The 18,465-nt window shown below is 35.6% G+C and overlaps 1 protein-coding gene across 1 annotated transcript in view; it reads right to left on the bottom strand.

Moving 5' to 3' along the window:
- The window catches only part of APOB (apolipoprotein B), a 34,746-nt gene extending 16,776 nt beyond the window's left edge, over positions 1-17,970 (bottom strand). Inside the window, 21 exon segments of the mRNA XM_058802901.1 lie at positions 543-753; positions 1,325-1,446; positions 1,655-1,837; positions 2,361-2,572; positions 3,786-3,953; positions 4,711-4,902; positions 5,196-5,372; positions 5,908-6,145; positions 6,481-6,692; positions 8,155-8,301; positions 8,493-8,610; positions 8,779-9,006; positions 9,802-10,021; positions 10,736-10,821; positions 11,009-11,133; positions 12,110-12,265; positions 12,451-12,604; positions 13,614-13,759; positions 13,869-13,984; positions 16,467-16,505; positions 17,826-17,970. Coding sequence (XP_058658884.1) covers positions 543-753; positions 1,325-1,446; positions 1,655-1,837; positions 2,361-2,572; positions 3,786-3,953; positions 4,711-4,902; positions 5,196-5,372; positions 5,908-6,145; positions 6,481-6,692; positions 8,155-8,301; positions 8,493-8,610; positions 8,779-9,006; positions 9,802-10,021; positions 10,736-10,821; positions 11,009-11,133; positions 12,110-12,265; positions 12,451-12,604; positions 13,614-13,759; positions 13,869-13,984; positions 16,467-16,505; positions 17,826-17,883 — 3,308 coding nt within the window. The 5' untranslated portion in view covers positions 17,884-17,970.
- Positions 17,971-18,465: the final 495 nt, after the last annotated feature.

Genomic DNA, 18,465 nt, shown 5'->3' with positions numbered 1-18,465 from the left:
AGCTCCCCTGTAGATGTTCCCGGAAATATTCTCATCGAGAAGCGTGGGAATTTTTACAGGAAGCTCTCAGTTATTTTTGGTTTTGTTTCTTACTGAGTGCCATTAGATTTCTTCATGGGGAGATGTAATAACTTTTTTTAGAGCCAAGCATATCCAGTAAAAGATAATACCTCTCTGAACAAACCTTGCCTTGTTTATATTCTTGGATTATCACACCTGCAATAACAGTAGTACAATGCATTCTTGTAGTCATGTGTGTGCAAACATGGAAGAACTACCTCAAGGAACTTGTAATACAAATTATATATATATATATATATTCATATAGTAGGAAAGATCAATCAATGTGTTATATGTATGCATTTGATGCATTAAAAATAAAATACTTTAAAATTTTTCTATAATGGGGTTTCAATGGCAAGTTTATCTGTGTCTGTATTTAAGAAATTTCTCCAAAACAAGAGAAAATTTTGCCAAATTTTTACATCCAGTGAAATCTTTTCAAAGGTAGCTGTTAAATTCTAAATATTTTCCTGAGTTACCTTATCTGGCCAGTAAGAGTAACTTCTGTAATCTTCTTGTTGTTGACGTCTAAGACAAAGGTGTATGCTTTCTTCCCAGAAATGGATTCATCAGTAATTCTGAAGTTTGTACCAAAGTCAACACCAACATCTGGAATCTGGACATCACTGGTCAAAATTTTTTTGCCTCTGTTGTACCTGAAGGTCAATGTGGCCTCATGCTGGTTTATACCTAAAAAATATAACGTACTTTATTTATTCACAACTATGGAATCTATTTGGACTTTTCTTAAAAGGTGAACAAAAAGAATCAGCTGACAATTATATCCCACCAAAGATCTAACACAACTTTTAATAAGTCTGATTTGCAACTGGGCCATCTTTTTTCTTCTCGTCTTCTAAACACACCATGGGCTGATCCACTGACTCATCAATACTTTTATTATTTAAATGACCCCACAGATGTTTTGTATGCTTTCATTCTGTATTTCATAAGAAACATATTTTTCTCATGCTTATATAGACCCCCTCAATATCTCCTCTTCCTTGCTTCCATTCACCAACATCACACTTTTATTAAAATCATTCAAAATACAAAATCAGCCTCTCATCATGAAAATCTTGCACTGAGATTGCATGAAAGGAAATCTGGTTAAATTGTGGGCCTGCTTGGGTGTGAAAATGGTATTCTATCTTACACTGTTAAGAATACTATTAAGATTTATTACTAAAAATGTCTTTTCTATAAAATGACAGTTCAAAACTGAGAAAAACCACAGGTTTGTTTTTTTTTTGACACTTACCTTCTGCCTGGACAGCAAACTTTAAGGTGTCAATCTGGTCATTTCCCTCTCTCTGCAGTTCGTAGTTTGCACTTGCAGAGTATTCCTTTACTTCGCCTGTGGACATTAATTCAACCTCAAATCTACAGAAGGAGTAAACAAATGTAACTTTTTTGTCCATGACCACAAACAGAAGAAATCATACAGTTCTCAACAGCTCTCTTTCTGAGCTGCTGCTGCCAGTAAGTTTGAATGATTTTTTAAAGGTAAGCTTGATGTGAGAGACTATTGGAGACTAAGCAGGAAGGTAGCTAGCACAAAATAAACATAGTCTAAGTTCACATGACTTACCTGCATTCTCCAGTCAAGGGAAAATAAGGAACTGCCTCTGCATCAGTGGAATTAGGGTACAATACTTTGGTGCAGAAATTTAGACCAGGAATGAAAGGCTTACAAGAAGTTGAGGTTTTTTGGTTCTCTATCAGAGTTGGAATCTCTTCAGTTTTGGCTGGAGACACCAAATGCAGTGTATCACTGAAACAGAAGAGTCAGTAATTTATTCCCAGGACAGGTGCTCAGATGTCCCATTAACACAGTTACTTCTGAATAAAATTCCCTTATTGATGTAGGAGCTAACTGAAATAACATCTGGCTTTACATGATGTAGGTATTATTATTGATAATTATAATTTAGTGTATTGAGCGATTTGCTCTCTCTAAAATTAATGCAAGTATTTACTTTAAATTCAATTTTAAATTATCTATTGCTATTATAATAATTTTATGTGAAAGAAAACAAAATAATGGAAATAGTAAGAGTCTTGTATAAAATTTCAAAAATAGTGACAAATAATCTGTAAGCCATGACTCCAAGTCACCATTTATCTGGCATATTTGCTTGTCTCACAAAAGAAGTTATTGCAGTTTTATAATGTCTGGGATTTTTCTGAACTGAAAATTTCTCCATGCCTATCCTAGATTTTCAATTCCACCACAATAAAAAACAAGAACAGAAGGAAGAACATAGCCTTGAAAGTTCTCATTCAGTTCCCATTACCTGATACTGAGGAGTTTTACTGGACTCTTCGGAGCAGGAATGCTGAATTTCAATTGTCCAGCTTTTACACTAACATGTGCCTCTATTCCAGATTCATGGAAAATATTAGAATTAATCTCCACACCACTTCCAGCAAATTCAGGCATATTTATTCCCAGGTGTGTCACAAACTCCACTGCTACTGAAGGTTTAGCAATGAGATCTGCTTGCATCTATTTAATAATCAAAAAAAAGGGGTATTTATTGGTCTAATATAATTCTTGCTGGTTATACAAAAAAAAAAAAAAAAACCCATACCACTCCTGTTAATACAGAGGAAAATTTTACAGAATTGATTTTGCTATTCAAAAAATCTTATTTCCAAATCACATAATCAAATGGAATGTATAAGTGGTAACTGTGGTATACAAATCAGCAAGATGAAAACATCAAGAATCCCTACCTATTTTAATGTAAAAATACTCATGCTTCAGAAAGATTTTATACATGGAGCTACTTGCATGTATTTATAAATCTGAAGACATGAGCCAGTTCTCCATTGTAAGAAAAAAATAGCAGTTTTCAAAGACAATGAGCAAACAAACAAAATGACAAAAAAGAAATGGATCCAAGATTTGAATTTCTCCAAACACACACTGGCTTATTGTCAACCTTTTGCTTTGGCCATTAAGAAAGAAAGGACAGAATGCAAAATTCTGGAAAAGATTCCAAAGATAACTGAAGGGCAACAAGTACTAAATTTGAGAATTTATTTCTTATTTTGATTTAAATTTGTATATGGTAGGAAATGAAAAGTTTAGATTAACTGACACTAATAAGAAATTCTTAGAAAATATCGACTAAGTTAGAGTAAGGTAGTTATTAGAACTGTAAAAAGGAATAGAAAAAATTATTTTCTTTTAATTTTAAGTAGATAATTAATTTTGTGTCACATGTTTTTTTCTTGCTACAATTTTAAGATGTTCCCTCTCAGGTGAAAAATATTTTAGTTGACTCAATTTTCAATATTTCTTTTAACTGCTAATCAAATTTTTTCTATTTGAATTGGCCCCAACAAAATGTTTTGTTTACTTTTAGGCTTGAATAGCAAATTCACATAGTGTAGCTTTTCTACTGTTGTATTTTGAGTGCAAGGGGAGAGAAATAAACAGATCAAAAAGTGTTATTTTTGAAAGAGTGATTGAAATACTTTTAATTCATACATTTTATTATGTCTCATTTGTAATTTATTATATGTATTACTTAATCTAATTTAAATTTCATCCACAAATTACCAAAGACCTCCAATGAGTTAGGGTTTTTTTTTTTTTACATATTGAGAACATTTTGCAATCTTTAAAATGCTTCTAGTGTTACAGTTTAACCCATAAATTAAAATGCAGATTACTAAGAGGAGAAAAAATATAGACAACTATTGAAACTTACGCTTTTTTGATGAAGCTTTGCAGCTACTCTTGCCCCAGGTGTTGCTATTCCAGACAAGGCAAACTTCAGCTGCAAACCTGCTCCAGTTGGAAGCTCAAACTCATTGTCCATGAATATATAGTGGACAAATAGATCCCTGTCAACACCTTTTGAGATGGCTTGAGCAATCTGGGAATCAAACAAGGAAATGAACACTAACAAATCCACAGTTTGGAATATGCACATTTTGTACTTTTCAAACTGATCAGGGAATGATTGCAACTCTATAATCCAAAAGTTAATTTCATATGGAGTAAGAATCTAATTTCCACAGATTCACTGCTTCAAAAAGTATACTAAACACTGTCAGCAAAAGCTGAAATTTAAATTAATAGCAGATTTTTTACCAGCCTTGACACACACAGGTTGTCTACCTTAACATACACATACAAAGGTGAATTGGTTTAGACACCATGTAATATTCTGGTTTCCCCAAAGATAATGGCAAAGCATTATTTTACTTCAATGAAAGAAGGATATTACCAAATATTCCCAAAATTTACTACATATTTTCTTTTTAACTTGACAAGGATGACATTTTTAATATTAAAACATATTTACATAATTTAAAATTTAGTCATGTAGCTTAATAGCCAGTACCAAAGTTTTGGGAATTGTTCCAGTAGATTTCTCAATAATACAATATGACCTGAACTTTCCCTTTTTTCTTCCCCTCCAATCCTCCAGGAGGACACTACTTGGTTACTGGGGAGTCTTCATAGATTTCTCAGTCCTTCAACATAAGCCTGGGTATTTTATTTTAAATAATTATATTTTCACACTGATATCAAATATTTTTGCATAAAGTTAAATACAATCTAAATCTTAAAAATATCTGGTTTAAAAAAAAAGGTTGATAATGTACATTGCTGCATCAGAAACATACCATTTCAGGAACAGTCTGAAGAGTTTTAACACTCTTTAAAATCAAGCTTCCCAGCAGTTTAAAATCATTGAGTTTCATGTACCCAAGTTCTTCTCCCAGGATCCTTAGATATGCTCTTCCTTCTGGAGCTTGTTTGCTGCCCAATTCTTTAATCAGTTTTTCAAGGTTAAGTATTATTCCTTTCGCAATATCCTGAAAATTCAGTCAGAAAGCAATAAAACAGACTTATATGAAGTATGTAATGTCACATATCTAGAACAGGTACTTCATGAAGGTCAGCTATTCTGCACATGCACTTATAGATTTCTCCCCACACAAAGATCCCTCCAACTACAATTAAGAAAACATGCTGTTAAATAACATTAAGGATTTCTGTTTATCTCACAATAGAGTAGAAGGAACATACAGAGTAAAGCGCTAAGTGCTGTAATTACTGTGTAAAGATAGGAATGCTGTGCTGCACAGAGAATGTTTTCAAGCTGTACCTGATCTTGCTTGCCATCCTGCAAGTAACCAAAATAGTCAAAAAGTGCCTTGGAAACCTTCTCTGGCACTTTGCCATCAACCCAGTACAAGGCCTTGGTTGCAGTGTCTGGGAAAAATCCATTCTCTCCAAACAATGCTTCCACTGTTGGTTCAAATCCCTTTCCATCCAAGCCAAGCTGAAATGAACAGAAAGGACAATGCATAACTGAGACTGTTGCCTCCTTTTCTTTGGAACTTTACGACAAATAGACTTTCTGGGGAGCAAAAAATGCATTTAAAGTGTATCCTAGAAGCCCATGACTCTTAACAGAAGATATAGAACACTATGTCTTATAATTCATTTTATCTCTATGGTGAGGTTCAACAAAAAAATATCTGCATAGGTGGTATCTCACTTAAAATCTACTATGAGTATTTCAGTGTGCCAGTGATGATTCATTAGCACTAAGTCAATGTGTTATGGATGGGTTCATTTACCCTGAACCCTTTAATAACTTCCACAGGGTCGTCCATCCAGTCAGTGGCAAGTGACATCACATAATGAATGGCTTGCTCTAAAGCCCAGTGAGACCAAATCAAAGTCTCCTTGAAGTCACAGTGATTTCTCCCAAGGCTTGTAAAAAAAAAATACATTATTCACAGAAATTGTTATAAGAAAACAGAGAAAGAAAGCAGCTGAATACTAGCAAATGTTTTTGGTAATTGTTGTACCTCAAAGACATCACTTGGGTTGAAACCGTAGGCATGCAGGGTGGTTTTCAGCATGGTCTCTTTAGGAATATAGCTGTTTGGATCAAATAACACGTTTCCTTCTACTTTGGCAGAGATGGGGTCAATTCCAGGTACAGAAACTCTTTTTGAAATCTGATAATTTTGTGAGAATTTTCTGAAATCTTTGGCTGTTGGGAGCTGATTTCCTTTCAGAGCTTCTTCAACTTGGCTTTTTAGACTAGGGAAGAGGATAGCAATTAAAATATGATTAGTATATATTCCATACACTCATTTAGTCTTAGTTAATGGTTTTTTAATGCCTTTGCAGACATTCATACAACTGTGCTAATTGCTAATGGGTAGGTCTCTGCACATATTTAACAGTAAACATAAGACTCAAGGAAAAGACTATAATCTGGCGCTGTCCTGACAAAGCCAGTTTACTCAGCTGATGTGCTTGTCCAAATAAACAGAAAAACCAGTCCAAAACTATACTGCTAGATAACTACTACTGCAGCTATGGCAAAACTTTTTTCTTCCAATGAGACCAATATAGACCTAAATTTCACTTACTCTTCAATGCCCAGTTCTTCAGAGTCCAGGATGTTGGCAATGTGTGAGGCAACAAAGCTTTTCACCTGCTCACTCTTCTCCTTTGTGAGGACTCTCAAAATCTTTGCGAGATCACTTGGAGAGGGATTTTTCATCACTAGGAGATAGGCTGCTAGACGTTTGTCTGTGGGTGCATCCGGTTCTTGGAATGCTTTGAGAAGGGCTGAACGGTCCTGCACAAACAGAGAGAGGTTTGCATTGATGAACTGGCTCATGGATGATATTGCCAAACCCTTTTGGGAATATATAGGGTGAAATAATCACAGAATATTCTTGACTGGAAGGGACCCATAAGGATCACCAGTCCAAGTCTTCAGTGACTGCATAGCTATTTTTGTACCTTATTTCTACAGCCTATCACAACAGTTTCTTTGAAGTTATTTTGTTAAACTTTCTTTTGCTAGAAAACATCATAGAAATTATGGCTTTACTGAAAGTGATTGTCATAGAATCAGAGGATCTCAAAATCATTTGTATTGGAAGGGACCTTTAAAAACCATCTAGTTCCAGTTCCTCTGCCATGAGCAGGGACACCTTTCACTGGACCAGGCTGCTCAAACCCCTCTCTAACCTGGCCTTGGACACTTCCAGAGATGGGGCATCCACAGCTTCTCTGAGCCACAGTCTCACCACCCCCACAGTAGAGAATTTATTTCTAATGTCTAATCTAAAACTACTCTCTTTTAATTTGAACACATTCTCCCTTGTCCTGTCACTAAATGGTCCTGTAAATAGTTTCTCTTATCCTTAATTTTCTTATATTTTTAATTTACTTTTCCCCTCTTTTTTCTTCTTATCTTTTCTGTTTGCTTTTTTTTTTTTTCTTTTATTTTTTATCTTGTACATACAGGTTACACTTTTACTTGAGAATTCTGATTTTTGATAATTGGGAATCATCTGTGCAGACAAATGAACAAAATTTGGAAAAAAATAATTCAGTTTAGAAAAAGAAGATCAAAATCTACTGCTGCAGGAAAAATAAAAAACATAATTTAAAACTAAGTAATAATTAAAAAAACTAAATGTATTAAACTGAATCTGAGGATATGAGTTTCAGGTGTTCACAGTTTCCCAGACTTTTTAAGCCTTATCTGGAAATGAGAGCATATCTTTTAGGGAAGAAATTTTGCAATATTGAAACTATCTCACGATACTGAGCAGAAATGCTCTGTTTAATGATACCTATTTTGTAAGGGATGCTGTAATGTCACTGCATTGTAAATACACATCTACCCAGTACTGTTAACAATGACAAAAAAATGCAAGTATAAAATAGGGACATGACTTTTTTCTTAGTTGAATACATTTAACTCTGGGGTAATTACTTAGTTAACACCACTTTTAAATAAGCAGAAGACACTTAAGACACTAAAAGGAACAGATTTGATCTTCCCATTTAAACTGAGAAGAATAACTAGACAAAGAAACTGCATCTCAAAAGAGCAACACCCACTACACCAGGAGGTTTCCCAGCTATGTGTATGGAAACTTACTAAAGGGGTTCTGAAAACTGGAGCCAGCCAAAAGGGAGATAGCAGAATTTAAAAAATGGGAATAGCTTTGCATATTCAATAACTCCTGTGAACAGTCAAGGTGAACTGAGAAGAGTTTATCCTGGTTCTTGCACCAATTTACCTCTTCAGTAATTGTCATTTTCCTGAATGCCTGGATGGCTGCTTTCTGAACTGAAAGTGATGCAGCTTCATTTCTGATACATGTCTTCAGAGAAGATTTCACACTGGGTTTAACTTTCTCCATTACTGCACCCATGTTTCCAATAGCCTGGTAGTGATGAAAACAGAGAAAGATAATAAAAACTTCCTCCCCACCAAGACAAGTAATGTGATAGTAAATATAACATAATATCATAAATATCATAGAATATCATATAATATCACATAATATCATATCATATCATACAATATTAGTATTATAATAATAGCCTGCAGAAGGAAAGAAGGAAATAAAAATACCCGAAGTGTGAGGTATGTAAGTTCATCTTCCCCAGAACAATCAGTGCCAAGCAGTGAAACCATGAAGTCTGCAACATCTGCTATTTCTTCTGTCACAATCTTCTTCTCATTGTAGAACCTAAAGAAATAGATAAACACGTCAGAAACAGAAGAGGAAATTGGGAAATGTCTACATTTTATTCCTAAAGAGTAAATACATGAAAATAAAAATAAAACAAAAGTGAACACTCTTTGGGTTTACTCAAAGCACTGTAATTTTGTACAATTGCATGCTATCCTTACTTACTTAGTAACAGAATGACTCAAGCCATAGAATGAAGCTCTACTTGGCTGATACTGGGCCATATTAAGAATTTCCCGTATTCTTTGTGGAGTTGGAGAAGGCAACAGTCCCAGGGTGTATGTGATCAGGTCTGCCACAAGTGGATTCACATTTCCAGTTCTCAGGATTTGAAGGATTGCACTGTAGCACTCTGGAGTCCCACACTGGGTCAGGGCCTGGACAGTGATGGAGCTGAAAGGAGAAGAGATTTCTTTTATAAATTAATTCCCTGTTTGCAGTTATTGCTGCATGTTGACTGTTTGAAACAAACATATGGCAGCTTTATTAAGGTGTTTTAATAGAAATGATGTAAGCTTATGTGTGTCAGGAAGCAAATTACGTCAATTCTTACCAAAAAAGAAGTTTCTTAGTTTTACAAGTTATACTAATAAACCAATTAAATTAGAAAAAGTAAGCATTAATGATATGATCATTACATGGACATATCTTTTTTTTTTTCCTTCGCAACAGACTTTTACACAACTTTAAGTATTATCATCTAATATATTGACCCAGACTGAGGCTCTAGTTCCTTTTCAGATGGAGGACATAAAGGATATGTAAACTGGCTCAAGTCCAGCTTGGACAAAAGAGTAAAGGTGTGGAGTGGACGGCAGGGTCAGACCAAACAGTAGCACTCTTCCATGTCTGCTGAAGTCTGTCTCCACTCAAAACTGTGTTCTTTGCTATAAGTTACACTTGGGGCCTTGGAATTACAGCCATTGTCTTTGAGCAAAGCTGCATGAAAGATATTTGGCTATAAAAACACATCCAAAGGATTGTGTCAGGCATACACAGTTGGCTTGAGGCTCCCTTCCTTATTTCCCTCTATGTATAGTTTTTATAACACTTATCTTTCTGAAAGACACTCATTACATCCAATACATCTCTAATTTAAAACCATTTACAGCAAATCGTCAACCATAGCATGGTTTTGCCATGGCATTGATGTATGGTGTTTTTGCACTGTGAACTGCTCAAACACACCTTGAAGTTTCCATCATCTTTGGTACAAGAAGGCCGAGACTGCTGTTATGCAAACTCCTCAGCCCAGAAACAAATCTGTAAAAGAGTCTTGCTCTCTGCTGGTTCTCCTGGGAGGCTGCAAGTTTCTGCATTTCCTGCAGGGTTTTCAGAACAGCATCGCCCTGCCTGGACAGTTTGGCATCTGTACTTTCCAGTGCAAGTCCCTTCTCTTCCAGTGCATCTAGAAATTGGAAAAAAAATGCATTCTTTATGTCTTTGTCGGGGAGCTATGTTAATTTTTATCTTCTGTCATACATTCAGTATAAATACAAAGTCTGTACATTATTTAATAACTGTTGAACAGTTTACAAAAATAATGATGTGGAATTTAATATAATTGTCCCAAAACTTGAATATTTGTATACATTCTTTTGTATTTTAATGAAGATTATTCCTTAACACCTCTCAGATTAGCATATTTTTCTTTTTAAAATTTTAATAAATATATGTTGTAAGAAGTATTTTATGACTGGGATTAACAGGTCAGAAAAGTATGTTTCAGAACAAAATATGTAGTAATAATGGATTGCTTACATTTGGCACTGAAGCGAAAAGATGCTTAAGAAATCATGGGTAGCTGAAAAGGGTTCATTTAACTAATTTCCAATAAGATTAAAATTAATTTTCAAGCAAATTATATATTTTTAAATTTTAAAGAATAATTTTAAAATTAAAATGAAAACACAAAGATTATTTAAAATTAGAGGTGTTTTTAAACTTCTCTGGTTTTCTCATTTTATACTCAAACTTTTCCCTACTAAGTTGGTAATATTTCATTTTAAATGATGGGTTTATTTGGTCCCCACATCCTTAATTAATTCACTATAAAAAAAATCACAAAAAATTTTCCCTGTATTTGTCTCTGTATTTATGATATTGAGAACTGCAGCTATACCTCCATCAAAATTTTTGTTAGTGATCTTTGGGGTATCTTCAAGCTTCAGAGTCTGGTTGACCTCTGTCATGACAACATAGCGACTTCTAGGAAAGAAAGACAAATTTAGTGCTTTAGTTAAGTGCAAGTGCTTTTATAAGGTCTTGACAGGCCTCCTGCATTCTTCAAAACAAAATGTCCATTTAGGGATGAAATCAGGGCAGAATGTGATACATCACCATTTAAAATGGATATTTATAAATATAGGCTAATGATAAATAGTGAACAACCTACTTGTTTGAGGAAGGCAGAAGCAGGTGTTTTTCACTGCAGACAACATCTCTTATGTGCCTTTTCTTTGCATCAATATTGTAATGACAGAACTGAGTGCTCTTCAGAAGGGCAGATAACGGGGTGTTCTGTAAAATAAATAGTTTGACAGTCAGCTTACTGAGTAGAATGGGAAGCAGTCATAGTTTTAAAGGTTGACACAGTTTTACTTTTAGATTAATAGTTATATATTGGAAATGGAGGCGTATAACTGGAATCATTCTTACACAAAGACAAAATTGTGCCAGTAATAATCTTTGGATTTAAGTCTCTTCTCAGGCAAAAATCCCACTGAAATGTTCCCTCAGGCCTTATTGAGGTGCTTGGGTTAGTAGTTACTGCATGATTGATCCCCTGCTGCCTACAATAAAGGCTCCTTTATAAAACCAATTTGTAATTTTTGGAGTAGTTCATTCCCCTTGTAACAATTGCGATGTTCGGTCTTGCAACACAAACTTTAAAGATTTCTACAAAAAGCTGTAGAAGTGGTAAAAGTTCTAAAATGTGTTTTCCACATTATATAAAACCTTTTTTTTTTTTTAGTTAAAACATCCAAAAGCACAGATGCCTTCATATCAGAAAGAAATCTGACCATATTCATGCAAGCAAGTGCATGGGATCATTGTGGATTAACAGACAGACCAAACATTTTGTCAAACCTCTTACTTCAGGGCAGCTAGAGACCTATCCTCCTGGACCTTACACATACTTTTAGAATTTTAGAGGTCTACTTGTTTTAAATAAAATTGGAATTTTGAAAATTTTGACCCAATTTGGCTATGCTCTGATAGATTATTGGATTATTGAATAATCAATGGGAGTAACTCCATATATGAAAAGCTCTCCTTTAAAATAGAGAAGAACATTGAAGAAGAAGAACTCTTGCTCTGCATCCGTTTTTTTCTATTGACAGCCAACAACACTGCAGTCTGATCTAATGGAAGAGTGCAATAAAACTACGTTTTCAAAAAATAAATATACAAGTAGTCATGGTAGTGGTTATTGATCATTTTAAGTGCTGGTGTGAAAAATGTTACATTAAATAATTTTTAATGGCATACTTACTAGTCCTTTTACAATGGCAATGGGGCTGACATGATCTCTGATGGGTCTGAAGCTGTCACAGCCTTTCAGGTACCTTGTGATTGAAATATCTTCTGCAACATTCCCTTTTCTGGATTTGAATTCAACTTCACTGTCACACTTTCCATACACAGTATCCTGGAAAGAAGAAAGAAGTGAATGCCTTTGCTCGTGCTGTCAGACATTTCCTGATCTACCTGAAAGGCACCCTTTCTGATCTGAATGTCCAGGCCTTTTGAAAATGGTGTTCAGGAATAACTCTGTCTGGGTGAAATTTTTTCCATTGGTTAACGCAATAACGTGAATGCTTTCAAAAGACCTACCATTGGAATTGTTTTCATGTTTTCCACCGTTTCTGTTGGCACAAGGAGAGCTGAGATGATACCTCTCTTGAGATTCAGTATATTCAGAGGCTCATCCTTCTCTGGATACAGCTTGACTTTGGTTCCATCCTGAATGCTGAATTTTAGCTCATTCCTGCCCCCCAGAAAAACAACATTAGTATGAAATCATATTAAAGCCACTCAGTGAAGAACATGTTATCAATAACCTACTGGGCTAGAGATAAAGCATCATGTTTATCTTGGTCTATAATTATTTACTATTCATGGCTGTTACTAACAGAAAGTACTACTATTAAAGCAACAAAATTCCAACCAAGGACATTTTGATTTCGCCAGATTACGTCATCTAAGGGCAAGCAAATATCAAGAGCAATGGCTGAAAGTTGGAGTTGCATAAATGCAGAGAGGAGATAAATTTTTAGACTAGGATAATTATTAACTACTGCAATAAACTGGGAAATGATGCAAAGGATTCACTACTAGTCTGAGTCATTAAAGAAAACTTTAACTGTTTTCTGTAAAACATATTTTAACACTGTCTCTAGTTGGTTTGAGATCTATAAGTAATGAGAAAAAAAATTACTGAGGTGCTGAAAAAAGCATGAAGGTGCATGACTAAAATATGCACAGACAAGCACTAGAGACTAGCTGAGTGGAGGGAGTAGAAGAAATTACTTATAAAAGCAAATAGGTAGGGAAAAGATTAGCTACACAGACTGGGATTGGAAATCTGGACTTCAGTCTCAAATGCCTTTCTATTGCACAGTTTGTTAGCAAAGGAAAACTATCTTAAACCAGCTGAGTGCAGCCATTTGAGAATGTGCTTACAAGAAGTAATAATAATTACACTTGCAATAATCTTTTGAGCCACTACCCAACAACTTCCTGATGTAGATGACAGAAATTAGGAAACCATTCCAGGTTAAAATGTTGTATGTAAAATTCCCTTCCCTACTGGCAATTGAGGACTATGTAAACTCTTCAGTGTATCATGCATAGTTCTGCTGTGGAACCAGCTTACAAATCTATCATGTGATCATGAAATGTGTCCCATGCCTAGAAAAACATAATCAGGGTGGACCGTTTACACTGCAGCTGGTTCCATGTTAAGGTCCCAAGTTTTGATAATTGACATTGCTTACTTTGACATGGCACTTGCAAAGTCCTCAGAGTTCTTGGACTTTTTCAGAATAGCCCTTTCCTTGGTGTCAACACCAAAAGTCTCCCTCAGGGAGCAATGCATTGTCCTCAGGACGAAGCGGCATAGCTGAGGTACCTCAAGCTCAACCTGAAAACACAAATATTATACATTATTCTTTTTAGCATTTTCACATTTCCAGGATCATGCTGTTAAGTACACAGTCCCCACCTGTGTGTATTTACTCCTCTTTGCCTACCTTGCAAGTGATCTTTGAACCACTTCGAGAATCTGCTGTTCCTGTGATCCCACTTGATGTCTCTGCTTCATATGAGTAAACATATTTTCTCAGGGGTTTAAATCTGGTTGCATCCTCTGCAATTGGGAAAATAAGAGTGGTTTTATGACCTGGGTAGGATATGCATATGGAATCCTTACAGTGCATGCTTAGTGTTGTGTAACTAAAATAAATGCCAGAAAAAGGAAGCCTGAACACCCATGCTCCAACTATTTCCTTATACAGAATATCTTTCAGACAGAGAAGTGATGCCTTCATGTCAATTGGATACTTTCTGAAGCATAGGACAAAACTTCTGGGTGCAGCATAAATTTTGGGGTCCACTGCTTAGATAGGATCTGACAGTGTGACCCCACCTGTCCTTCAAATCATGCCCAAAAAGCAAATGAGAAAGACAGGAGAAAACTTGAAGTCTGAAACTGTTTAAAAACTACCCTATGGCTTCTAAATTGAGCCAATAAAATTGTAATTTTCAAATTGGTAATAAAAAGATTCCTTTCAGCTCAGATTTTTCCATCATAATGCAAATACAAGGGGCTGCTTTACTAGCCACATGACTGAGACTGAAAGCAAAAACCATAGAAATAGACAACACACCAAAACTACCATTCCTCAATACAATTTCACCTGAATTTATGGACAATCTTTCTGCTTCAGACTCTCTGAAATATGATTTACTCTAATTCACTTATTAGATCAGAAAACTGTACTAGGGTAGATTATTTTTAATGGGCATAAGCTTTAGTTAATCGGAGAACATCCAGAACAAGGGAACAGCACTAAATTATGACCTATTAAGAACTATTGCAGGAGGGAGTATTTCCAGAGGTGTTTCTCTTTCTATCAAAAACCTAATAGGCTTCCTAAAAAGAATGAATTCCACCTTAATTTAACCTCTCCCTGTTGCCCTCAAACCCAACCCTCTGTAATTTTAAACCCTGCAAGCACGAATGAAAGTGCTAATAGAAATATAAAGAAAAAAAATAGTCTCTATGTCAAATACAGAAATACAAGACATTACTTTGGTGTCTGAAATGAGTAACATAACCCGAACAATATCCTCAATAACAAATCACTCCCACTAAAACTGCAGCCATTGTTTCAAACTAAAGATGATGATCAGGCACTTGAAGTGTCTGTGTTGGAGCAGTCTAGATCAATCTGAAGCAAAAATTACTGTTCCCTTGGTTCAGACTGAGCAACTCACTGGAACTGATTCTGTTGCGATCCTGAATGAAAGGTAATTTCCTAAATTGCTCCTCTGTGGTTATTTGTGACTGCCTGATTATATGCAGTCCTGATTTACTTCTATAGAAAAAACAAAGATAGGTAATGCTGGTGTAAGCCCAAATACCCACCATCAAATCTGTATGACTTTGCCTGCCTGTGCTAGCAGAAATGTAGCCTAATCTTCTTTTATCAAATCTTTGTCACATCAGAAGCCAATGGCAATGTTAACATTGCCCTTTATGTCACACCATTTCATACACAGGGAGGACAACAAATTAGTACTATAATTAAATTATCTATTTAACCCTAGAATTAGCTGCTATTAAAGGATTCATCACTAATCCTGTCACTTCTGGCTATCTTAGTCTCCAACTGTACTCAGAAAAATTTGCAATGCCAGTATCTATATTGCTAGAGTGAAAATTATTGCTTCATATCCTGCTTTTAAACAGAAACCAATGAAAAAGGCATAGTGAAATTATAAGCTTAGACGTACACATAACAAATAAGTAATTGTATCAAAAAATAAACAAGAAATTGGCAATGAAGTCCAGCAGTCTTTGAGATGGTTCAGCCATCTGAAGTAAACCAAATTGCCTGGAGGTGGTGCTAAAGCACCCAACAAAGGGAGAAAAAAACCCCTGAAGACTAAGAACGAACTAACTCATTCAGTACTTTGACCCTGTGGTGGAACATTATGTATCTAACCGAGCAGTCAGCACCAGTCAGAGTTCTTGACAAAGATAGTGCATAAAGTCAGCATTTCCTGACTCTTGGCTTGTTTAAAGAAATTGCTGTCCTTGCCGACAGAGTTGATGATTTATTCCACAGGTATTTAGTTAGAAATCTATGTGCAATTATGTGGGCTTAGCAGCAGCTGTGAAGGGTAAATAAAATGTGAGATTCAGTCCACACGGAGGTGTAGTGTACTTAACCTCACTGTTAAAGCTTCACTTTTGGTGACCAGGGACTTCAAGACTAAGGAATTTGCATCTGACAATTAAGAAATTAATAAAAAAATCCCAACCAAACAACAAACCAACAAACCCACAAACCCAACAGAAAATAGCTTCTTAATGAGAGCTTTAAGAAGGTTCAGAAACTTAACCTAAGCTTGTCCAGTCTTAGGAAAGTTTTAAAATTATTTGAACCAAGTCTAATGGATAATTGAATACTTAAAATACATATCAAGAAGGGCTTAAGAATATTACCATCACCTTCATTTAAGTTATTTCATAAGAAAAGATTGGGAAAACTCAGGCTTTGAAAGATGCTTTCAGTTAAAATAATGACTTAAGATAAAAAAAGGAAATGCAAAAAGTCACTCACTTAAACATCCTGGATTTGCACTTTCAGGTGATTCTTCTTCTGTAAGCAACCCAAACAAACAACATTAAAAACTGGAAAAGCTGTTTACAAAAAAGTTTGTAAATCCAGACAGATAAAATGTACCATATAACACATTCTACTTTTAAATTTTGGTCTATTTGACCACACAAAAATACTGCAAAATGGATGAATGGCTATACTCTGGTTTTTGTATGTTTAAAATAGGACAACTTTGAAGGTTAATACAAAAATTCTCTGCCAAGAAATCTTTTCTGGATATTGATAGTTTATTCCTTGGAGGAAAAGAATGCTGGTTGGAAGCTTATTCAAGTTAAGAATTATTTGCTCCAATCAGTCTTAGATATGTTCCATATGACTCTATTTAAAAAAATTAAATTAAATTAAATTAAACATAATCTACTAAATTTTTGGCATTTATTGGATGCTATGTCATTCTTTGGGATATCACACATGAAGGCCAGCACTTTTCACAATGTCCTCTGCACACTTTCCACATTTTCATTCTGGAAATTCTAAGTAGACCACTCTATAGAAATAGACTGTAACATTAGTCACGGTAACAACAGCATCAGAAATACTACTATTGCTATGAAAATAAAATTAATAATATCATTAACAGCAATTAGTGTAATAATACATTTGTGTAACATCGGTCAGGAACAGAACATTAGTTCAAGAAAGATGTCCATATGATGAATTAGACCTTTGTATAAAACCAGACCTGCATAATTACCTCTAGACTCACTTTTCTCCTTAAGCTCCTTGAAGCCTTAGGTAACACTACAGAGCTGTATTCTAAAAAGCCACTTCTTGGGAAGCGAGGATAGCTCCCAATCCATAGCATCACATTGATCTCAGTTGTCTTTTCTGATCTTAGGAAAAAACCTCTAGTGGCCTACTTCTTTTTCTGATGACTGTATCCCTTCAATACAAAATTGCATTTAAATTGCCTGCCAAATACAATTTGCTGTACTGCTCTTTCTCTTCACATTTGCTGCAAAATAGGTTAGCAACAGCTGGGCCAAGTCTGCATGGTATCTCCAAGCTATGGTAGCTCCATGAGGGTTTAAAAAGACAATGCTACAGAAAAACAGTGAATGTCTCACAAGTTGCAAAATACATTAAATCAAAAGCCATCAGGCAACATGAATGACTTTCCTACAATGGGATCCTCCTATGACTGCCCATTCCCATGAACGGAAGAAATTATATCTTTGCCACACTGAACCTTTCTAATTCTAAAAGCCTTGGTACTTTTGATTTTTTTTTCCATATTGTTGTTTTATTGGGCTCATAAATAAAGCAGTAGAGAGCACTGACATAAAAGAGAATACTTACGTGTGAGAACACCACTGCTGAGCAGCAGGGAGAGCAGCAAGAGCTGCACAGGGCCCATGGTGAGCCCTGGTCCCTCTTGCTGCTCTTTCTTTATCTCCTTTTTCTTCCCTCCTCAAGTCTTCCCTGCTGCCTCAGGGACAGTGAGCCTTCTGACTTGGACCTTCATTTATATAGTCTGTAGCAAGCAGCTGAGTCAAACAGTTTAGAAAGCTCAGAGCAAATTGCCAAAGGTCCAAAGGTGAGAGTCCCAGATCCTCACTGCGCTCCACACCATGCCCTGCTTTGGTTGCTGATAGTCAAAGAAACATTCAGGTTGGAAAAAACCTCTAAGATATTGAGCTAACCTCCAGTAAACTCGGGATTCTCCAGTTAGTCAGGACTGTTCATAAATGATTGACAATGGCTCAGTGAGCACTCCTGCTAGCTCCTCATCCTTCCTCCTCTGAGAATCCAAAACTATGATTTTGTGAACTCTGATTTCGTGATGAATCCCAACACTCCTAAAATACAGCGTTAGCCAAGTGCCTCCTCTTCATTGACTGCATCTTCTGAAGAGTTTAGAGACCTCCACTATGGCTGTCCAGTAATTCAAGTCATTCCACCATGTTCCCACGATGGCCACTACATCACAGAATCCCTG

The sequence above is a fragment of the Ammospiza caudacuta genome, chromosome 3, assembly GCF_027887145.1.
Source record: "Ammospiza caudacuta isolate bAmmCau1 chromosome 3, bAmmCau1.pri, whole genome shotgun sequence".
In the NCBI taxonomy this organism is placed as follows: Eukaryota; Metazoa; Chordata; class Aves; order Passeriformes; family Passerellidae; genus Ammospiza; species Ammospiza caudacuta.
This window is presented reverse-complemented; position numbering and strand designations above follow the sequence as displayed.